Genomic DNA, 23,796 nt, shown 5'->3' on the forward strand with positions numbered 1-23,796 from the left:
GACAGACAGATAGGCAGAGATTTTCCAATCACAAGACTTCCTTATTTCGTTCAACCCTCACACAGCGCCGTAACAATCTCGGCAACCAGGTCCGATGCAGCATCGTCACCTGCCAACAGGTTGCTAGGGCCAAAGACGCCAATGTCCAGGCCATCGCCGTGGAGCGAGGCCTCAACATCTATGGCAGGCTGAAGGGTGTCCCAGTCAGTAAAAAGGCGAGACCGAAGGGTTTTTCACGTGAAACATACCGGAAAAGAATCCTTGACCACAATATCACCCATACGGGCCATCTCGCGCTGGCAGTCGACGGGCTGTGCGAGCCCGTCAACGGGCCTCATCTCCGGGCCGCCCGCATCATCCACGACGTCCGGGAGAGACAGAAAGTTGACAAACGAGGAGAGTCTCACCCCCGTCCAGGCGTCGATCTCCCAGAGGCCAACGTCCGCCCGCCCGCCAGAGTTGATCTCTCCAAGGTCCCGCTGTATGGCAGAGGCCACGGCCTCCAGCCCACCCCCGCAGGCATCAACCCTGAGCGGAACGAGGTTTAGGCGAGGATAAGAAGCGGGGAGGAGCTCGTCATCGTCGTGTGACCCGCCCCGGTTGGCCAGGTAGATGCCAAAGACAATGGGCGACGGCGACCCGTGGGGGTCCGACTCGGCCGCTGCATCGTTGCAAATATCATGGGCAGCCTCGCGCCTTAAAAGCACCTTAGCGTACGCGGCCAGGAAGAGAGACTGTACACTGAGGCCCTCATGGGCTGCTTTCTGCCGCAGCGCGGTTGAGTCTCGTAGCGCCGACCGCCGTATATACGACACTCGCTCAATGGGGTAATCTGTCCGTGACTCCGAGTTTAGAGCTCGGGGGCAGCCGCCAAGATAGCCCGTCCAAAAGTGCTGTCTGGAAGTCTTGGCTGCTTCCAGCGTTGGATTGGTGGTATATCTGATCCACCGGGCCATCGCCTGGTCTGGAGCTGTGCTGGCTGGTGGCTCCACGATGGCCTGGGCGAGATTCTGCATGATGGCCGGCAAGCTGATCCCGTCGTACAGCGCATGATGGATCCTGAGCTGTAGAACCCATGCGTCCTTTTCTTGGTCCCGTTCGGCTCTGAAGGCTACCATTGGACACAGTGCTTCGGTGATTCTTGTTCCCGGGTTCAGAACCACTTGCAAGACAGGCAGACTTGTCTCATCTGTCGCTACGAAGCACGTCCGAAGCATTGGCGTCGACTTTACGACAGCCTCCCATGCGGCAGCAATGACATGCATGCTGCAGTCATACTCAAACAGAAACGTGAAATCTGGATAAAAGACCGTTCCAAGGGCCTTCTGCCATGTCCCCAGCATGTACACTTGCATGGGGAGGGCCGGTAACACGACACTCACCTCATGCTGTGTCAGGCCATGCGCTGCGAGGAGTTTATCCAGGTTGATGGAGAGTGGGGGTTCCCAAGGTGCATCCGGCTGATCGGATATCTGGCGCGGTTGTTTATTGTCTGCGATGTCGGCCATGTGGCTGATGCTGGATGCTGCGATGAGATTTCTAGGCGTCAAGTCTAGTCCTCTCCGGCGCAACATGGATGAGACTTTAATGGCGCTGATCGAGTCAAGACCCAGATGGTAGAGCGTTTGGGACAGTTTAATCTCGGAATCTGGGATGCCGGAGACCTGACTGAGGACTTCTCTGATCGTGATCGATGTGCCGCTCCAGTCGTTTTTCTCCTCGCGCTCCTCGGTGGCTACTCCATGTTGGTCTTCAACTAATCGCAATCTGACAGGGCCTTGGCCGCAGATTGATACAAGGTTGTCGGAGAAGGAGAGAAGCTCCGAATCAGGGGATGTGGTAAAGAACCCCATGACTTGATCAATTGTGTCCATCAGATCAGATGCTCCCGCCTCTGAGACGAACTGGGATTGGCATGCGGTTCGCCAGACGAGGCTGTCACCCAAAATCTCCGCTTCAACGCATACTGGATAATCTACCGCAGACTCGCCTTTGACAGATTTTAATAGGGTGTCTGAGGATACATGGTCTGACGCCTTTTGAAGGAGGAAGAGAGAGTTGAACAAACCGCCAGGTGGAGCTTTGGCGGCTAGCTGTGCCTTCCGTAGAGGGTAACTTTGATGGTCGCGGACATCTCTCAGGTTCTCCTCAAGATATTGTAGGAAATCAGCCGCAGTCCCATGTAGAATGCAACGAAAGGCTACCGTGTTCATTGTTGGGAAGACTAGGTCTTCGGCGCCCTCAAAGTCACGTCCAGACATGACGACACCAAAGGTGACGTCGAGCTGCTCAATCCAGCGCGCGAGGACCATGGCCCAGCAAGCTTGGCAAAGAGCCTGCAAGCTGATCGAAGTCTTTTTGCAAAACGAATGAATTTGTCCTGCTGTCATGGACGATGTCCGTTCAAGTCGGTGCATCACCGACTTTTCTGAGACACCCGTAGACAACTCGGACACGAGGGATGGTATCGTGCCTCCCAGGTAGTCCGCCCAAAAGTTCTCGCTTTCTGACTTTGGCAATTTTGCGAGTATTTTGAACAAAGATTCTGGGTGTGTTGTCATCGGTGAGCTTCCGTCGTACGCTCTTTGTAGCTCTCGGTAAATGAGGCCGAGTGACCACCCGTCGTACAGGGCGTGTGCGATCGAGAGAACAATGTAATTTCGCGACCCGATTGTTAGGAGAGACATTTGGAATAGCTCTCTCCTTGCTTCGGCTTCTTTGGCGCGTGTTTTTGCCCTTTGCAGTATCTCATCAACCTTAGCAAGGTCTTCTCCCACGACCTCCTCCCGCCAATGCTGTTGCTCTCGGTAGACAATTTGGCAGAATGTCATGTCAAGGGCTTCGTCTTGCACCTCAATGAAACCAGTCCGGAGGATTAGTAATTTCTCGACGAGGCTAGTCCAGGCTGCCTTCAGCCTACCCAGGTCAACCCCCTCACAGACTTCCAGGACATCGTGGTTGAAATACCACTCAAACCCTGATTGTACCATTGCCGCCACCATAGACTCTTGGAGTGGCGTTGCTGGTAAAACGGCTTCAATATTTGACATGTCGAGGCCCCGCTTTTGCAGATGAGTCCAAAGTTTTGTTTCGATATCATCCAGGTCTGGCTCGGCCAGTTGAACGGGCTCATGGGAATGACTGGCCAGTTCAGCTTCAGCCATCCTAGCAACCGTTTGAAGGCGCATGATTTGTGAAGCCGCAATCTCAATTTGCTTCCCACGCAGCTTGGCCGACAATTTGATGATGTCAATACTGTCTAGGCCTAGTTCGAGCATGCTAGTAGATTCACCAACATCGTTTGTGTCAACCCCGGCGAGAACAGCGACTGTTTCGCGCATAGTAGTTGCAATAGGAGTCCACGCAAACTCGCCGAAACCATTGATCGGGACCTGGTTTACCGCATTGTCAGTTGTGGGAATACTAGATGTGTCGTTTCTGGCGGGAACAGCTTCTGTCGCATGCCTCGCCATCAGCTCAAGGTATAACTCGAGTTGGTCAAGTAAGGACTCTAGTGCCGACTGGTTCGCAATGTGGCCCTGTGCAATGATTGAAGCGTGTATCGTTCCATTTTTCGACGTCTTGAATTCAACTGCTAATGGGTAATCCGGGCTCGGTTCGCCGTCTCTGAGTTCCCACAGGTTCTCACCAGGTTTATCGCTGTGCTGATCCGATTGCAGAGTAAATAGTGTATCAAATAATGGTTGTCCCTTAGTTAGCCACTTCTGAATTTTTTGCAAGGGAACATGCTGAAAGGGCAGGATAGTGGTCCCAAAGTCGTGACACCTCTGAACCAGTGACGCCCACGTATGAGCACGAAGAGTCGTGTTAAAGAATGGAACCGTGTTGAACAGAGGCCCGATTGTGTGCTCAACACCAGGCAAGTCAATTGATCTCCCTGAAACAATGACGCCAGTAGTCAGACCCGCGGGATGATGCTGTTGCAGGACCGAGGTCCAGAGAGCTAGTAGGACGGACTGGAGTGTCACATTTTGAGTCTTGCGGACGGTGTCAATCTTATTTCCTAGGAGGGCTCGACTTGCAACCACTGGACCATTTGACACGGTGGAGGATAGACTAGGCATACTTGAAGGGACCCAGTCGCGAAGATGTTCCGTCCAGAAAGTTCGACAGTGATCAAAACTCCAGAGCGGCCCATAAGATAGTGCTTGGAGGAATGATGGCCCCCGTTCGGCGCCGCTTTCGTTACCTCTGAGGCACGAGGCTATCCGGGATAGCATGAGATCAAAGCTGTTGCCATCGTAAATGGCGTGGAAAATGTGGATGTGGAGGCTGTTAGTTGTCGGGGTCTGCACATGAATGAGCTCCAATGGGTCGCTAATGTGCGTTGCGTTTTGATGGACCCAATTCTGTCTTTCAGTATGTAGCTCAGACCCAGCCTGTTCTTTAGTATCGCAGGTGAGGTGCTTCCAGTGCATTTGTGAATGCTTTAGAGAGATTTGGACAAAGCCGCTTGAGGTCGCAAGGAACTTGGTCCTGAGGATCGGCTCGGATGCTATGAGGTCGTCCCAGGCTTGGCGTATCTTGGCTGGCTGCAATGTCGGTCCAAGGCTTAGTTCAAAAGAGTTGAAGTATGCGCCCTTTTCGCCAAGCGTCAAGGCTTTGGAAATGATGCCCTCTTGGAGGGGTGAACACGGCGCAATGTACTCAATGTTGGATGGCGAGGTACCAAGTTCACGGCAGGCCAAAGACATATAGCGGTGACCAAAAGCGCGGACACGCTGCTGAGACTCTTTGACAAACTTGCTTTGGCGTTGCGTAGAGCTCCGAGATAGAACCCAGGCAAGGTCCTGGATCATGGGGTTCCTCAAGACCTTAGCCGTGGTAGCCTCGACGAAGCCGCTGTCCTTTAGGAGTGATGCCAATCGTGGAGCAGATATGGAGTCCACTCCAATGTCAAAGATACTCATCCCTTCCAGTATTTCGTCCTTACTGATGCTGCTGAACTCGGCAAGTACGCAGATAATGTTCTCCAGCGTCTTTGCCTCCACCGTAGATGACGACGACGTAGAGCTCATCAGTCCCATAAGCTGCTCATGCGATAACTCAGAAAAGAGTCGCTTCAACTCTTTGACTTCAGCCTTGTTATTGACAGACAGCGGGATATACGGTAGTTGAAGGCAGTACGTTGGGACCATGTAACCCGGCAGTCGACTGCGACACGCTTCCTTGGCCTGGATGTCGAGACCATCCATAGCGCGTATGACCCTGAGATCTTGAGACTTGCCATCTTGTTGTGCAACGATGAATGAAACCAGGACATTCTTGTCGCTGGATCCATGCGAGGTAACAATAGTTGCGGCATCAAGGATGCCCGGAACACTCCGAATGGCGTGGTTGATTTCTCCAATCTCCAAACGCTGGCCGCGAAGCTTGACTTGATCATCCGCGCGTCCTAGGAAATCAAAACACCCGTCGTAGAGCAGTCTTACCAGGTCACCGGTTCGATATACCCTCTCGTTGAACTCGGAAAGCGTGGGGAAACGCTCATGCGTGAGCTCCGGCCTGCCTAGATAGCCTTTGCCAACCAGTTTGCCAGACACACAGAGCTCTCCGACACCACCTCGCAGAACAGGAGTTTCTGTGCCTGGTTGGAACACATATGAGCCAACATTGGAGAATTGCTTGCCAATGTTGCTGGGTCGGCCAGTGATGGGCACTCGCTGGTACATGGTGACGCCAATTGTTGCCTCTGTTGGACCATATGCGTTGTAAATGACTGCCTTGGGGCCCCAGACATCCAGAATCTCTTGTTTCAGTGATTCGCCGCCGGTGATGAAGACTCCTTTACACAGCGAGGGGACCTCGTCGGGGTGCGTAAGTCGAGCGAGACTAGGCGTCAAGTCAATGTGTGTGATCTCGAGCTTGTTGATTGAACCGATTAGGTCATCGAGGATCATGTCCTTGGGGGCAGCCACCACTGTAATACCGACGGACCAGCTCCAGTACTGCTCCAAGACAGATACGTCGAAATGGAGGGCTGCAAATTGTAGCCAACGGGAATCCTCATCCCAGTGGCCGCGGAAAAGCTCTTGAAAAGCCATCATGGCCTGGACGGCATTCTCATGTGTGATCTCGCATCCTTTAGGCGTGCCTGTCGTCCCAGAGGTATAAAGGCAGTAGCATGTGGAGCTGGGCGTAAAAGCCTCGCCTAGTTCACGAGGAGCAGCCGAGAAACGCTGGAGATTATCTTCAGCAATTTCGACGATGTTTGTCGCCTCTCCAATCTCAAAGCCTAATGCATGTTTAGAGCTGACAAGCACGCATGGAGCTTGCGAGTCTTCCAGGATGAACCTTTTCCGTGCCTCTGGGGCAGTGGGGTCGAGAGCCACAAAGGAACAGCCGGCTTTGAGGATGCCGAGGATGCTGAAATATGCCTCAGGACTCTTGTCAAAATGGATGGCCACGATGCTATCCTCTGGAGCCTCGGCTGCGAGCAGGTTTGCCACACGGTTGCCCATCTCGTCGAGTTGCCGATACGTCCATCTTCGCCTTTGGACTTCTCCCCCAGAGTGCAGGGAGTCGACAAATTCAAGAGCGCATGAGTCAGGGTGTGAGATGGCCTTGGCTGAAACAAAGTCATGCAAATATTGTACTGGAGATTCCATATCGGGATTTTCTGGCGGCAGCTGAGAGAAAAGCTCGGGTACGTGGGGATGTAGCTTATCCTCAGTCCCATTGGGATGTAGAGCTAGATCCGAGAGAATAGCGTCGAATTGGAGGATCATCAGCCTGGCTTGCTCATGTGGAAGAGTATCTGGTTTAAACACAATTGATAACTGGACGGAGTCGTCGTCATTTGCTTCAATCTCAAGAGATAGGGGGTAATCGATCGTGGCGTTGTCGGCGACGAGACTGAAAGGTCTGGAGGAGGGCGGATGGCCGACAGGTTTGCGGTATGAAACCAACGTATCAAAGACAGGTGAAGCTGCGTGACCTAGCCACTTCTGGACTTGGCTCAGGGGAGCAGACTGGGTCTTATGCATCTGCGTGTTGTAGTCCATCATGTAACGCAGCAGATCTGCATTGGAGGACGCACTCGAGGCCACGACTGGAAGTGTTACTAGACATGGAAACGGAGCGTCTCTCGTAGCGTCGACGGTCCTCCCAGACAATGTCACACCGAAGACGATGGAGCTTTCGCCAAGATAAGACGAAAGAATGCGGGTCCACGCCGCCTGAATCAGCGCCTGTACTGAGATACCCGCGTCTTGTGTGGCAATCTGCAGCTCCGAGAAGGGCATGGACAGCATCCCAGATACTGTCATCAAGAGACCGCTGGGTTCCCGCAGAGGCGTCATTACCGGGAATGAATTAACCACAGCACCCTGAGACTTGCCCTTCCAAAACTGTTCAGCCTTAGAGTGATCGCCCAGACTCTTGGACATGATATCCGCCAAACTAGGCTCAATTCCGGGAAACTGAGGGCTATTGCCACCTTGAAGTATGTCGGAGAGGGATAAGAGGATTGAGTCAAGAGACTGTGCATCATAGAGCGCATGGTGAATGAAAATCGTCATAGTCAGGGGTCCATCAGATTGGTGGAGCAACAGATGCCATGGTGGAATGTGAGGGTTAGCAACGAGTGTGTCCCTCAGCTCTTGATCGAGTACGGCAAGCCTGTCCGGGAGTGCCTCTCCAAACGTGACCGTTGTCAAGGGGAGATCATTAGATTTGGAAGTGTATCTCAGCATTGAAAAGGACGTGTGTGGATGAGTGACGGGAATGAAGGTGGTGCGTAGCATTGGGTGGCAGCTGGCGAGATGTTGCCAGGCACGGATTAGATCACCCAGTTCGACATGCTCCCCCATCTCGTATGTTAGACTGTTGAAGTAGTTCTGACCACCTGACTGGATGAAAGACGTGACCATGGCGCACTGTATCGGTGTACAGGGGAGGATGGCCTCAATTTGAGCGTCCTTTTGAACCTTGGTCCTGGCCTGTATCGATACATCCCTCGCGAACTGGCCAAGATCATACGAAGGCTTTGGAACCTTGTCTCGTCGACGGTGAGGACTTGACAGGTGGTCAGCCAACTTTGAGCAGCTGGGATATTCCATCACGTCTGACGCTGAGACGTCCAGTCCGCCACGCCGAAGCAGCGAGGCAACTTGTACTGCATTGATACTGTCCAAGCCAAGCTGGAATATGGTGGTTTGCTGGTGCACCCTTGAGGAGGGTTGCCCAGAGAGCTCTGCAAGAATTCTTCGAATCTCTAGCTCCATATCTGTCCAGTCTTGTGCGGATGATGCCTCTTTTTCTGTAGCCTCGGGCTTTTCTTGCCTCACGCGAAGGCCTTGGAGGCCTCCCAGAAGATCGGCTGGCAATACGTCTCTCTCTGTGAGAGCTGCATAAGGAGCGTCGAGCACGCGTTCAAGTAGATGCTCAAAGATATCCACCAAGGCAATCGCCGGGGTCGAGTCCACCACATTCATATCATAGTGCACCTTGACAATCACCGCGTTCAAGTTCGGACAAGGTACGACCTCACACACTAACGGCACATCCATGTCACCACTGTCTTCGTCCAGGATCCATACCTGGTCATCCATTTCGCGCAGCGGCGGCTGTAACAGCAGCAGGGTGTCGAATAGGCCTCTCCCCTGTCGGTTGGCAAGTTTCTGAACAAGTCGTAGTGGCGTGAACTGGTATGGCAGGATGTCTGAGTTGAGCCGATGGCAGTACTTGACCAGATCGTTTCCATGGGTCTTCGTAGAGAGGTCCAGTCGAATGGGAACAGTGTTAAAGCAGGGCGCAACTAGTCGGTCGATCCCTTCAATTTCCACGCTACGGCCACTGACAACGTTGCCAAAGCAGACGTCCGAGGTCGAATACGCGATGCTAAGTGTATTCGCCCACGCTCCTTGACAAAGCGCAAGCATCGATACCCCAAGGTCTCTCACACGCCTCTGTAGGACATCGAGGGGTAGCCTCAGCGTCTTTTTGTGTGCGGCCTGATCGACGTTTCTCCCGGCTGATTTGGCACAGAGATGCGGCCCACAGAAGTCGTGTAGCTGAGCTTTCCAGAAGTTTTGTGTACCATCCGGCAAGGTGAGCATCTCTCGAAGAAATGGGCCATAGAGCACGGGAGGTGGCAATGGCAGTCCGTTTGACAAATCCTCCACTTCTCTCCAAAGGGTGTCTATGGCAACTCCATCATACAGTGCGTGATGGCAGATGAATGACAGAAAGGTAGACCCCCTATAATAAATGGCTGCAAGAGAAACAGGGGGGGTTTTCGAGTCCACCGGCTGGGGAAGCTGCTGGAGATGTTCCTCGACGACGGCGTCGAACGAGAGGGTCGTCACATTGAATGACTGCCACGGAATTTCCCAGTCGCGCAAAACAACCTGTGCGATAGTCCGTTCCATGTCCGAAGTCGTGACAAAGCACGTCCTTAAGATCTCATGACGACGCCCCATTTCGGTCCAGTATTCTCTCATATGATCGTCACTGACCTGGAGACGGAGCATGACCTTGTTGAAGTAGCTTCGCTGCGCGCCGGATAGCATGGCCTCTTGTAACGGGGTGCAGGGCTGGACCGTCTCTACTGTCTTGGATTCTAGTGCAAATTCATGCCGGACTGACTGCTCAAAGTCTTCGGGGAAGAAATTTGTAGTAGTCGTTGGACTAGTAGATGGATCATGAGTGTCCAGGTAGCGCCCAAGCTGCACAAGATTGGGGTTGCGGATGATGGAGGAAATGTTTACTCTGCGCCCCAGCTGTCTGCTCAAATGGCTTGCCAGCCCAATGGCAGATACCGAATCAATCCCTAGATTTGCGAAAGGTGCCCATCGGCTTATGTCTGACTTTGTAACACCCATCGTTTCCGCAATGGCACCGGCAATCAGCGTCTCGGTCTGGGACCATTCGTCCCTATCATCGATCTGCTTGGAGGGGAGCGCCGTCGCCTCGAGATAGCTGGAGGGAAGATCCTTGAACCATTCCTGGAGGCGTCGTCGGTGTAGTTTGCCGCTTGATGTGAGAGGTATTCGGGCCAAGGGAATCAAATAGGAGGGAATCATGTATGATGGTAAGCGTGACTGCAGAGTCGAGAATAGGAGTTGCGTAGTCGAGGCGTCCACGTCAAGAACGCCATCGCCTGGGGTATCTTCATGAAGCACGTAGAATGCAATAAGTTGATCGGAGGCAGCACTGTGCCGTCTACCGAGCATAGCGACAGCGGAACTCGCCGCCCTAGTAGAAATAATGATGCTGCAAATCTCCCCAGCCTCAATCCTTTGCCCTCGGAGTTTCAGCTGGTCGTCGATTCGACCCAAGATCATCAGTGAACCGTCAGGCAACATGCGCCCAATATCTCCGGAGCGATAGACACGGCCGTATTTGGGATGCCTGATAAACTTGTCGGTAGTTGTTTGAGGCATGTTTAGGTAGCCTTGGGCGACTTGGTCTCCCCCGAAACAGAACTCGCCTACCCAGCCAAAGGGAACTGTATCCAGGCTGTTGGGAAATAGAACAAAGACCGAGGTGTTGGGGAACGCCCATCCCAAGTGCTCAATCGGCATGCCTCGTTGCATCTTCTTGACACTGCAGATGTTTGTCGTTTCCGAGGGTCCATATCCTTGCCATAGTAGGTCTCCCCATTGATCAAGCACGGCTTGGGTCATGGGCTCGCCAGCCGTTACTAGAAACTCCACAGATGGGGTATCCTCCGGCTTGATGAGGGAAGCAACGGTTGGCGTGAAGCTCAGGTGAGTAATCTGGAGCTCACGTATTGAATGCTCCAGGTCCTCAAAGATGGTGTCGTTGGTTCCCGCGCAGAGGCACATTCCCGCGTGCCACGCATAGAAGATTTCGAAGACGGAGACATCAAAGGCCTGCGAGCATGCTTGAAGCAGCCGCGACTGCTTGCCAACACTCTTCGGGTAGATGGCGCCCAGGTGATATATGTTGCTCGCGATGTTGAGCTGAGTGATGGCGACGCCCTTCGGTGTTCCAGTAGTTCCAGAGGTATAGATTACATAGGCGAGCCTGGAGCCATCCGCCGGAATTTCTAGGTTGCCATCTTGGAAATTGGATAACGGTGCGGTTTCAATATTCACAAGACGAGCGCCTCGGATGTCTGAGAATTTTCTTCCTGACGCCTCATCAACTAGGTAGTGTCTGATTTTGGCTTGCCCAAATATGTCTCGCACGCGATCGATGGGAGTAGAAGGGAGGAGCGGGAGATACGCACAGCCGGCCTTGACAATGCCAAGGATGGAGGCATAGAGTGTGATGGACTTTTCCATAATGATGGCCACCACCTCCCGGGTGCCTGTGCCTTCGCTAAGCAGAAAATGAGCGATCTGGTTACTCATCATGTTCAGTTGATCGTAAGTCATAGCCTCGGTCTCGAGGCCAAACCCAGATCCTGATCTTGCGAAACAGATTGCCTGAGCCTGGGGGTCTCTTGCAACTGTCGATTCAAACATAGAAGCCAGATCTGGGTTCTGATCAAGATGTGTTGGTGACTCGTTGAAAATAGCTGGATAATTCGACAGACATCGCTTTAATGAGATAAGGGAGCTATGAGGCTCCGCAAAGATCTGACCTAGCACGGTCTTAAACTGATTTAGGAAACATTCTGCCATGTTGGCAGTCATCGAGTCTGGATGCCAGGTCATCTGCATCGCAAACCCGTCACTGCGAGGCTCAACTTCGACAACTATCTTGGTCTCAAGACGGTCTAGATGTCGCACTTCTCTGACCACCATATCTCGCTTCTTTTCGCTTTCAGGAGACTGCTGGAATACGAAAAGCACATCGTATAAGGTATCTCCAGGCTGGAGATTAATGAGCTTCCTGATTTCCGATAGAGGTAATGCGGAGTGGTCCAGCATCGCGCGATTTGCTGCTTGTATGTGGTTGAGGAGATGAACCGTCTCAGTCATGTTCCTGAAATCAACGCGAAGGGGCAATGAGGCAATGAAAGGCCCCAGGATCTTCTCGATACCCTCTAAAGGGAGAGCACGACCAGATGTGACAGTGCCGAATACGATATCGGTGCTTCCAATGATACCGCTCCAAACAAGAGCCAGAGATGTTTGGAAGAACACTTGAACGCTGCATCCGAGTGATTTGGACAATTGCTCAACTTGTGCAGTGGAAACTTCTAAAAAGTCATATGATGCCTCGGGACTTGAGCTGTTGGCAGAGTAGTCGAGGAGTTTGGGAAACGGATCCTTCGTCCACGCCATTAAACGATCAGCCCAGAATGTTTTTGCCGTTGTATGAGTCCCCTCTAAAGTGCTTGAGTGATAAAACTCTGTTAATTTGCGAAAGGGAGGTCGCTGGAGAGGTGATGACCCCTGAACCACAGCCGACAAATCGACGAGAAGCATATCCGTAGACCAGCCGTCGTAAATGGCGTGGTGCATATGAAGCAAAATCTGCAAGCCCCGGCCTGACCCGTGCTTTCTTATCTGCATTTGAAGTGTTCGCAAAAGAACACCATCTCCCTCGTGGGATAGATTTGGTCGAAAGTTGTCCACGACATTGATCTGGTCCAAGCCGAATTCCTTGAAGACCACCGCGACAAATGCATCCTTCCACTGTGCGAATCCTGTTCGCAAAATTTGGTTTTGTTGGGCCACTTTTTGGAAAGCTGCCACAAACGTCTCTATCTCTGTATCTGCTTCGAGTTCCACTTCGTTCCAGTACAATTCAGATTGCCGTACAGTCTCGAAAAGCATGGCCGACTGAAGCGGTATGCACGGGATGACATCCTCAACCCTATCTCCGTATTGGGAAAGGGGAGGGTTTTCTGCGGCAATCTGATCCCAATATCTCATAAGGCTGACGTTTGAAATAGGCGAGGCGTCGATTTTGAGTTTAGGGGCGTTCTGCATGGCAAGCCACACATCAGACACCGTTTTGGCCTTCAGGAGCATCCCCACCTCCGCTGGAAATCCTGCCGCTCTCAAGGAAGAAGCCAGCTTTATGGCCTTGAGGGAATCCAGACCGGCCGATGCAAGCGACAGATACCCGTGGAATTGTGTCTCCAGGACGTCGCCCACAATAGTAACTAGCGTGTCGGGGAGCCCATGCGATGCATGGCCATCAAAGGCATCCTGATTGTCCTCCTTCCACTCCGCAAAGTCAGCAATGAGCTGTCGCTTATCAACCTTGCCGCTGGGAAGTTTTGGGAATGCATTCAAGAGCACGAACTCGCCCGGTATCATAAACCGCGGAAGCCACTTTTGGCACTGCTCGAGGATGGAATCTTCCAGGACTCCCGAATCAGTAGCACAAAAGGCGACTAGGATAGAATCTTGAACCGCAGCAATCGCACCATGGCAGCCGGGGGTTCGCAGGATGGCCTGCTGCACTTCTCCCAGCTCTAACCGCTGGCCACGGAGCTTTACTTGCCCGTCCGATAAACGGCCCAAGCACTCTAACGTACCGTCCGGAAGAATGCGGGCCTTATCTCCGGTCCTGTAAAGCCTTCCATGGGGAGTATTTATGAAAGCTGCCGTAGTTTGCTCCGGTCGATTGAGGTAACCGGTGGCAAGTTGGTGCCCGCCAACTGCCAGTTCTCCAATCTCTCCTCGAGGAAGTATTTCAAAGGGCGTTCGTTCGTCTTCGGTTACCGGTCGAATAACAAAGCAAGACACCGTGTCAAGTGGAAACCCGATGTTTCTTACCGTCGAGTTGGCTGGCATGGACGTTTGTAGAGTGCTAGGCCAATGTCAGTATGGGAAGTCTTACATGGGATAAAAACGTACCAGTGTATTGTAGCTTCGGTCGGACCATACATTGCCCAAAGAATGCTGTCCTTCTCATCGTCTCCGCCGAATTCACGAGTCACCGGCTCGGTGAGCATTTCGCCGATGGTCAACATCAGCTTGAGCCCCGGCACCGATCCTCGTGTCCTCAGCAGGCTCCCCGCCACAGTAGGCGTCAGCTCACAGGCATCGACATCCATCTCGTTCATAACCCCTGGAAGGTCGCTGAGCATCTCCGAGCGTCGTACACTGACAAGGGTACTACCACGGATCAAAGGAAAGAATATCTCAAAGACCGACACGTCAAAGGTTGGTGATGCAAACTGCAAAAATCGTCTAAAAGAAGGAATGTGCCTTTCATGAGCGAGGAGTGCTTGGGTAGCAGCACCATGGGAGAGACCAACTCCTTTCGGGGTCCCCGTCGAGCCAGAGGTGTACATGACATACGCAAGTTCGTCCGAATTTGGGGCTCTTTGCTTTAAAGGTTCCGCAGGAAATTCCATTGCATCCTCAGCGATGATGATTTCAGTGGGACAGTCAGGGGGTATCTTAGATGCCAACTCCCCAGACACCAACACTGCCTTTGCTGAGACATCTTGAAGGATGAAGTTGACTCTCTCTGGCGGAGCATCGATATTTAGGGAGCAAAAGGCTCCCCCAGACTTGAGTATCCCAAGAAGGGTAGCGTACAGCGTGGGAGACTGCTCAATGAGAACAGGAACCACGGGCTGGCCCTCGTGGTAGCCATAAACGCGTGAAAGTCGTGATGCGATGGCATCTGCGTGCCGGTGGAGCTCATCGTAGGTATAGGACGTCCTCAGGCCGGCTTCCAGGTGTTCCAAAGCTTTTGCCTCGCAAGAGGCCGTGACAAGTTCGTGAAGGAGGTTTGGGCCTGGCAGATTTGCGGGCTGGGGGTTGAGAATCGATAAATCGAGGTCCGGATCCATATTGACTCGGTATCGTAGTTCGAGGCGTCAATATCTGGTATCCTTTCCAACAGCGATTGTTTTGTAAAACATCCATCAAGAAACCTGTTTATCAAAAGTTATAACTCCTGGAGGTAAATGTGCTATAGTATCCCTGATAGTCGGCCGAGTGCCGTTCCCGAATGCTAACGGCCCGCGCGGAGTCGTTGCAAGATGACATGCAGGGAAAATCAACTCTCGATCGCAGTGTGGCAGCAAATGCACCAATGGGGAGCTCGTGAATCTGCAAGAATGACCACGGGTGATCTTCGAGTGGCACTAAATCTGGCGTTGGAGGTCGTCGAGTGCAGGGCTGTATGCCATCGGGCACCTTGCGCATGCTTGGCCAGCCTGTCAGAGAGCAGGAATTACTCAGCGCACCTCAACAGAGTGTGGGTGAGTTCGGCACGGCAGGCAAAATTGCATGTAAGCAGGCAGGGAGGCGTGGCTGTACCTTGCTAGGTGATCGGACGAGCGTGCGTCACCTGTGTGGTTCGTGGAGGATGGTTCTTATCACTGCAGCGGGAGGCAGATGGATGATGAGATGCGGGGACTTGGGAGAGATGGTTGTGACGGGAGGGCCCGATGGATACGTCGTAGCTATACGTACTGCCCCCTAATCGTTAGTAATGTGTGGCAATGATGGCGTCACGATGCTTCCAACCAGCCAGAGCCAATATCTAGGTACCAGGAGTCAGTCGAGAGATGGCGGCAGCACGATGAAGCCGGACGAAAGACAATCCAGCACCATAAAGAGCTCGCTCTTGGTGGAGCAAGCAAGCTCTGGTGGCCTTTTTGGGAGCTGAGTTCCCGCAACCCACTTCAAGCTCGCTTCCCCTCCCATCCGGCAACGGCGCGACCAAAGCACCTGGAGCCAAGGCAGCCAGCCCCTCCACCCCTCTCAGCACAGTCCTCAGACTAGCATGCTGCCACTCACCGGTCGACACCATCAGAATGAGAGCGGGGGACACAGCTTCCAGATCTGGTTCCTATTGCTATCCACGTGTCACATGGTCTCGCTGGAGGTGTGAAGTGGCTACCCAACGACCCAGAGCGCAGCTTGGCTGTGGGGGTTTTCTCCTCCTAGGTCTGCAGGTCAGTGTGACCTGTCGCGGCTTCATGCACGCATATTACGTCTCGGTACGCGTCAGAACGCAAGGAGGTCAGGTCATGGGCGGCGATGAGCTGCAAAGACGATGAGGTCAAAGTCCAGAGTATGTACACACTCGTACACTGCGTGTGTGTGTGGGGAAAGCGGCACAAGTTGGAGTGGGTGGTGGCTGCTAGAGCTATTATGGGAGCGTACACCATCATGCCACAGCTCGGTGCTCGGTCGTTCTGCTAGGTCGCAATCCATTGCGTAAATGCCGCCCCGGAAATCGAGGTCATGCTCTGATCAGATGGGGAACGAGAAAGAAAAAAATTTTCTTCTGGCGCGAGGCACGAGCAAGTGGATGATGCAGGGGCGCGCGCAGGGAAACGCGCAGTCACGCAGGGAAGCCATGAGGGGGAGAGCTGGGAAAGAGGGACCCTGGCCTGGCTTCGCCCCACAAAAATCTTATCAGATCCGAATTTTATCAGATCATCAGATAATTCCCTCATCACCACTACCAGGTCCGGCTTGGTCCAATCACACCCATATGCCTCGTGCCCCACGAGGTCCATTTGCCGGCTCTTTCCATCCCAGATCCATCCGCAATTAAAAAACAGGCATGAGCTAGAGTCCAGACAAAGTGGCTCGGTGGCTCCTCCCATACACGGAAGACGCAACAGCCGGGATCGGCCCAGAGCTCAGGCGACGGGGGCCGAGAAACCCCATCTTGACCGCCTCCCATCTTATCAGATCAAGTTAAATCCGTTAGACTCGGCCCATCTCCACACCAGGTGGACATTGCGACGGATCTGCGCCGACAACGCCGAGGTCGGTCTTGCGAGGGAGGTTATCCAATTGCCCGTTGCGTACCATCGAGGGAAAGTGACATTGGCCCGGCAGCAGCACCCAGTTCAGCATTGATTGAGATGGCATTTTGGAGATGCTATGACAACTTTGGAGCAGTTTGGGGTCGGATTTCCGGGCTTCAGAGCCGACCAAGAGCCGTCGTCGTCGACTCGGGAGATCGCCAATTGCCTCACACGCAAACCCCGTTTCCGCTCGTGCGGAGACACTCATGGAGTCATCCGATGGCGGGCATTCTCGGACTAGAAGGGCGCCTCCCTCGCATCATTCTTCAGCAGGGAAGCGACTTGTACTGCAAGTTGCAAGGTACCTCGGTCCCACACACTACTGCCACCACGTACCATGTACGTAGGACACAGAGAACTGGGCCATTTGCGTCCGTGGGTGGAGGGTCTTGGCGGTCTCACGTAGCTCCCGGTTGGAAGAAGAACCAAGGATGGAACACAGCTTTGCGTGGTCCCCAGTTGTAGCAGGTCAGGGATTTTATCGAGCGCCTATCCGTACATAATTGCCAATTGCCCCCGGAGCGGAGCCTGTCCTCTCTGCCCTTTCCTGTCACCTCTCTCATCTGTACTACTACCAACAGGCGTTTCAACACCGCTGCCGTCAACGTCACCCCCCTCATCAACAAAAGATCCTCCAGTCGATACTTTCTCGGTGGCTTTTCAAGTGGCTTGAGAAGAAGGTTGTCAGTCCTGCCAGGTCCGCACCACCGGTATCACATCTGAGACTTCCACCCCGGCCAATCCCAGCCCGCGTCGTCGTCATTCGGCTCCCCAGCCAACGTCACCACCACCACTACCCCCTACCAAGCCAGATAACTGAGCGCTGGGAATTTCAACAAGAAGGTTGCGTGTGAGGACAATTTAAAGATCTTTACAGTCACAATGTCACCACACGTCGAGGATATCCTGGAGAATGAGAGCGTGGAGTCCTTCATCCCCTCGAGCACCGCCAATGGTGTCAATGGCATCAACGGCACCAATGGCCACAGCACCACCACCTCTACCTACACCAATGGCGGCTCAGCACCGTCGCTGGTGGCCAATGGTCATGCGAAACCCCAGCATCGCGAGAAGTCCCCTTACCTCGTCCCCTCGGATCCCGACGCTGAGCACGACCTGATCTGCGTCGGCTTCGGCCCCGCTAGTCTCGCCGTGGCGGTCGCCATGCACGACGCCATTGCCTCTGGCAAGCAGCTCCGCCCCGACGGGTCAGCCCCGCGGGTGCTCTTCCTCGAGAAGCAGCAGGCCTTCTCATGGCACTCCGGCATGCTCATCCCCGGCGCCAAGATGCAGATCTCCTTTGTCAAGGACCTCGCCACGATGCGCGACCCGCGCTCCGAGTTCACATTTCTCAACTACCTCCACCGCCAGGGTCGCCTGATCGACTTCACCAACCTAAGCACCTTCCTCCCCGCGCGCTCTGAGTACGAGGACTACATGCGCTGGGCCGCCTCGTTCTTCGAGCCCCTGGTGCGCTACAACCACGAGGTCCTGGCTGTGGCGCCCGATGCGGCTGTCAAGGCCAGCGGCGTGCAGTCTTTCACCGTGCAGGCGCGCAACGCCAAGACCGGCCAGACCCAATCGTTCCGCGGCCGACACGTGCTCGTCGCGACGGGCGGACAGCCTGCTCTCCCCAAGAGCTTCCCCCAGAAGAACCCCCGAGTGATCCACTCGTCCCAGTACATCAAGGTGCTGTCAGAGCTCCTGCCCAGCGCCTCAGCGCCTGTCCGCGTGGCCGTGGTAGGCGGCGGCCAGAGCGCAGCCGAGATCTTTAGCAACATCCAGAAGACGTACCCCAACTCAGAAACACGTCTCATCATGAGGCAAGAGTTCCTCCGGCCAAGCGACGACTCCCCTTTGTAAGTATAACGCCCAGATCTTGGATGCAAGCCTCAGCTGACAGGTTAGCGTCAACTGCGTCTTCAACCCCGAATACATTGACTCCATGTTCCCCCGTTCCGCCAAGAACAGGAACGAGCTGCTAGCTGAGGCCAGGGCGACCAATTACAGCGTAGTGCGCCTCGAGCTGATCGAGGAGCTGTACGAGCGCATGTACGACCAGAAGCGCGAGCTGGGGGCCGACGAGAAGGCGTGGCCGCACCGCGTCATGGGCGGACGCCAGATCAAGAACATCGAGGCCCGGGGCGACGGCACCATTGACCTCCACATCCAGAGTCTCGACAACATCACAGCAGAGGGCGTTGTCTGCGAGGAGGAGTTCTTCCAGGCCGACCTCGTCGTGGCGGCGACGGGCTACCAGCGGTCAGCACACATTGACATGCTGCGCGGTGCGTGGGAGCTGCTGCCGAAGGCGGGACCCGGCAACGGAACTGAGTACCGCAAGGGCATCACCGGGTGGAATGTCGACAGCGAGCAGGGCGAGCGCAAGCTGGCTGTCGGGCGGGATTACCAGGTGCAGTTCGCCCCGGGAGCGGTGGCAAAGGGAGCCGGCATCTGGCTGCAAGGCTGCTGCGAGGGCACACACGGGGTGAGTCTCGATGAAATTCGTGCTTCGCAATTAGTGTTTTGTTGCTGACGACTGATTTAGCTGTCTGACACCCTGCTGTCGGTGCTGGCGACAAGGTCTGGGGAGATTGTCGGATCCATCTTTGGGAACCAGTAGACGGGAGATGAAGGGAATATGGGATGGGAGGGGCACGGGACGAAGGGTCACGGCCGAGACGCACGACTGCATGTGATCAATAACAAGGACGCATGAGGTCCAGAACATGATGATGCAGAAATACCACTAGAGTTTACGCAACCACGTTCACAATATAGTCTTTTTTACGCGTACGCGGGAGTTTGTCGTGGGTCTGGTTGGCCAGGTTGCGAAGAGGGCAGCGCGGTCAATGGCTCGATGGCTCAACGGCTCTCCGCATGACGTGGCTGGAGCGAGGCCGCATGCGAGGGACAGATGAGATGAGACAAGGCGTCGTAAGGCTGACCAGGGCCAGATGTCACTGGCCAGGTTGAACTTGGAGCCTTGGAGGAGCGTTGCAAACTGCGCAATCTCAGTCCTCGGAGGCCGCGACAACGCATACGTGTACAGGCGGTCGGTATGCGGGGGGCAGGAAATTGAACCAGAGGGAGATGGAGTGGGCCGGAGGAGGATGGAGCATCGGAGAGTGGGAGACGCGTGCACTCGATGCCCCACCGCCCGCCATTCACGAATCACCGCCGCCATTTGCCCACCATTTGACCGCCATTCGCCCGCCAGTCGCCCACTGGAGTCCCGTCCAATGCTCCCCAAAACTCCCCGTTCCATCACCAGCATCAAATCATCAGGCACGCTGTGTCACGCAAACATGGCTTCGACAGGGGTGCATCCATACGGCTCATACGATCGCCCCATAACGGCTCTTTTGTCCGACACTATGGTTACCAACTTACTACGCATCTGCTGCCTCGCCGGTTCTGCTCCGGCCTGCCCCTGTCATTCTTGCCCCAGGCGACGACGACGACGACGCCTCGCCTCGCACCTTCTGCACGTCCCCATCTTCACAACCCCAGCTGCACTCGTCACTCCTTCCTCGCAGGCGTCTGCCCATGACGACGAGCCCCAGGCAGTCCTTGACCACCCGTTGACAAGGCTGTTCCGCTATCTTCACATATCAACCCGCGCCTGTGCCACCCCCAACGAGGCATCATGACTTTGAAACCACAGACTCACGAACAATCCCCACAACACTCTCCGAGGCCCGGGCTCTGCGCGATTTCATGACCCAATTTCATGACCCAATTTCATGACACAATATGATCTCAGACACCAGCGACAAGCACCCGCAGCGCCTGCCTGTCAATCCCCGGCGGCACAAGGTCGCCCCTGAGCAGCGCAAGCGAGTAGCCACAGCGTAAGCCATTCAAGGTCCAACACGCCAGCTTCATCTGACATGCCTCAGGTGCAACAACTGCAACCTCCGCCGGACAAAGTGCTCTGGCGGTCGCCCCTGCACCCAGTGTGCAGCCTCCTCGCGCGAGTGCGTCTACCCCGTCGCCACCCCCAAGGTCTCCGTCTCGCGCGCAGAGCTAGAGGATCTCAGGCGTCGTGTCGAGGCTTATGACAGAGCTCTTCAGGATATTGTCCCCGACGCAGACAAGCGACGGGAGCTTCTTGGGAGCCAGGGCTCGGGGACTCCCATTGCCGGGTCGCCTTCAAGTCTACTAGCTCAACACCAGCCACTAAGCCCTGTCAGGACGGAGATGACTGGAACGACAGACGACGACTCGCAGCCTCCCGCATTGACAGAGGGGAGCCTGCTTCATGATGGCCTCGGAACGGCGCGCTTCCACGGCGAGACGAGTGAGGTGGCATTTGTAGATGACCTCAAATCTTTCCTGCGCGGTCTCCTCCCGCTAAACGAGGTCAATTCTCTCCCTTCCAACATTGGTCGCTGCCAAAGCTCCGACTCGAGGCCGTTACCCAGCACCGATGATAGCCCCTTCTGGCTCCCAGCGCCAAACACTACCCGCGCCATGCTCGGTGTCCTCCGCTCCTTCATCCAGGATGGCTCTGATGACCAACCCTCACCGAGCGGGGGAATCTATTGGTGGGGAAATCTCACCTCGCAGCCTTCCGTGCCCTCGTCCAGTGGCCACGTCGAAGCAGATACCCGCAGCGCTCGGCGTCTAGCATTCTACCAGACAGCCTTAGCCGTAGCCTGCCGCATCGCCTCCACGAAGCCGGCCGCCGCCGGCCTCACGCCTGACCGGAGCGAGCCATTCTTCGCGCGCGCCTCCACGCTTCTTGGCAATCCACTCGACATGTCCCGGTGCTCCGTAGGCGAGGTCTCGGTGCTAACTCTCATGGCGTACTATATGCTAGAATCAGACAGGTTAGAAGCGGCGTCCATGTACATCAGCCTGGCGGCGCGTGTCAGCATCGGGCTAGGGGTTCATCGAGGCTACGTGGACGAGAGAGGCAAGAGGGTCTTCTGGACGCTGTACATTTTGGATCGTTGGGTTAGTTCACTGCTTGGACGGCCACCCGCAATCGCAGACGAGGCGATCCTACTTCCACTCCCCGTGAATACCCCGTATGTTGAAACCTCGTCTAGCCTCAGCCAACCCACCCACTGACACAGACACCAGGTCAATGCCACCACCTGCCGGTCTACGCGCCCACGTCGAGCTGTCCCGCATATCCGACCACATCACCAGCAACCTCTACCGCGTCGCTCCCCGTGATTCCATCGACGGCCCCACTGCCAGCCCCGACAAGGCTCTGTTCCTCCTCGAGCAGTGGCAGCTCAGCCTCCCATCCACCCTCCAACTCTCGGCGGAGGGCCTCAGCGACGACCCCGCCACCTGCACCCTCCACATGCACGCCAACCACCTCCTACTCCTCGCGTGCCGCCCCTCCATCTTCTCTGCTGTCAAGGCCACCAACACCGTCATGCACGACTCCCCCAGTACCGCCGCCACCAACACCACCACCACGCGGTGGGAATCGTGCATTGCTGCCGCCCTGCACAACATGCGTCTGGCCCGCCACGTCGCCACACTGCACCGCCCGCGCCGGCTGCTCCACTCGGGCCTGCGCTTCGTCTTCAGCGCCGTCATGTGCTTTCTCCTGCACGCCCTCCTGGGCAGCGACGATGCCAACACTAGCCGCGAGGTCGACTTTGCGGTCCAGCTGTTTGATCGTGAGTCGCAGACGGGGAACACGTATGGGCTGGCGTGCGCGAATGCGCTGCGGGAGGTGCAGATGCTGATGGCCAGGTGGAGGGGGGTGGCGACAACAGCCATGGAGGTCGAGCAGGTGTTTGAGCAGCAGCACATGAGCCAGGATTCGACGGCGTGGCAGGGGTCGGACACCTCGCAAGGTACCGGCCAGACGGGGGACAGTAGTATGGCATCATTGCATGAGGAGGTGCTGTCGTGGATGGATCACGATTGGTCGTACAATGCGCAGTACACGCAGTGACACGGAGATACCTAAGATTGGGGGCCTTGGGGTAGGAGTTTGGAATTGGGCGTGGGAGTTTGGGAAATGTAATAGATGTATGTAATGATGATAAAGATAGCTTTGTCAAGCACGTCGCGGCATATGTGTTCCATTTCGATAGATCAGTAGTCCCTTGACGCACACCAAGAGATACCCTAGGCTAGGGGGGAGGTCGACCTCATCCCTCACCTCATCACGGCTCCTCGACGTCCCACTCCGACTAAACACCCCGTCCCCGCAAAACCTATCCTACAGACTCCCACCACGACAATCTTAACACGCACAGATGCTTGCGTTAGTTAGTCGTTAGGCACATTTGCGTGTACAGACACATTCATGTCCTCCACGGTGTCAATAGCTTGGGGGCGTCGGAGCCAACGCGAAATACCGACAACACATCATCATTTTATCGCATTCGTATTATCGAGGCGGAGCGTCGCCGCGCCAATATTCCAACTTGCCAACGTGTCAGCCGCAGTCTCGGCGTTGACTCCCAGATTGAGGTCTGAAAGCTCCGAAAAGTCCGACGGCGTAGTGCGGAGGGGAGCCTTATGGTCTACCTTGCCATTTTTAGAAGTACTCAGCTGACAATTGCGCGAGGTCGTTGGCTCGCACTCGTATTGTAAAACTTTTGGATATTCGTTGAAATGGGATCAGCCAAACAAGAAAAAAAAACATCACTCGCGGCGCCCGAGGTCATCCAATCCAAGACAGTCCGGAGGTGAAGCCCGGCCGATTTTGACCCACCCAGATCGGCGTGGGTCCCGCCCAGCTGCCGGGGCCCCGGGTATCCACGGAGCCGAACAGTTAAGGGGGCTGTGTCCAACTCGAAGGTCTAAAACAACTACAATTCCTCCCAAGGGGCTCGGTCTAACCGAGATCTCTTGGCGGGACGGTGTCACATCGTGGCGCAGTCGGATGCTCGCCGGGCTGTGGGGGGAGCCAACGCCCGAACCGCGAGACCACGGCGGTCGGGATTTCCCCACGATCCTGACGTGCACAGCCTCGCTGCAGGGCTATTGGGGATACGGTAGGATTTCCCATAGACTGGATGATTTGCGGGTCCAACATCTAGCTGTGCTCCCCTCCCTACTTCCCGGCGGCCCTAGCTATCCTCCAGAATATGACTGTGGAACGGTGGTGCTGTGAACTCCACGGGTGTCTTAATGCAAGG

The 23,796-nt window shown here is 55.0% G+C and overlaps 3 protein-coding genes across 3 annotated transcripts; 2 read left to right on the top strand and 1 right to left on the bottom strand.

Annotated features, from left to right (window-relative positions):
* Positions 1-50: 50 nt before the first annotated feature.
* ACO1O0_005861 (uncharacterized protein) lies at positions 51-14,695 on the bottom strand (the record flags this gene model as incomplete). The annotated part of the gene is made up of 4 exons (XM_083195268.1): positions 51-188; positions 249-13,458; positions 13,749-14,009; positions 14,439-14,695. 4 exons carry the CDS (start codon positions 14,693-14,695, stop codon positions 51-53), a joined length of 13,866 nt encoding a protein of 4,621 aa, XP_083048284.1.
* A 2,862-nt stretch (positions 14,696-17,557) lies between these two features.
* SID1 (L-lysine 6-monooxygenase (NADPH-requiring)-domain-containing protein) lies at positions 17,558-19,298 on the top strand (the record flags this gene model as incomplete). Its single annotated transcript, XM_083195269.1, has 3 exons — positions 17,558-18,534; positions 18,584-19,163; positions 19,224-19,298. 3 exons carry the CDS (start codon positions 17,558-17,560, stop codon positions 19,296-19,298), a joined length of 1,632 nt encoding a protein of 543 aa, XP_083048285.1.
* Positions 19,299-20,431: 1,133 nt separating this feature from the next.
* ACO1O0_005863 (uncharacterized protein) lies at positions 20,432-22,601 on the top strand (the record flags this gene model as incomplete). Its single annotated transcript, XM_083195270.1, has 3 exons — positions 20,432-20,529; positions 20,578-21,711; positions 21,767-22,601. The coding sequence occupies 3 exons, from the start codon at positions 20,432-20,434 to the stop codon at positions 22,599-22,601; spliced, it is 2,067 nt and encodes a 688-aa protein (XP_083048286.1).
* Between the last annotated feature and the right edge of the window lie 1,195 nt (positions 22,602-23,796).

The sequence above is a fragment of the Amphichorda felina genome (assembly GCF_050947745.1).
Source record: "Amphichorda felina strain 45539 chromosome Unknown scaffold_6, whole genome shotgun sequence".
In the NCBI taxonomy this organism is placed as follows: domain Eukaryota; kingdom Fungi; phylum Ascomycota; class Sordariomycetes; order Hypocreales; family Bionectriaceae; genus Amphichorda; species Amphichorda felina.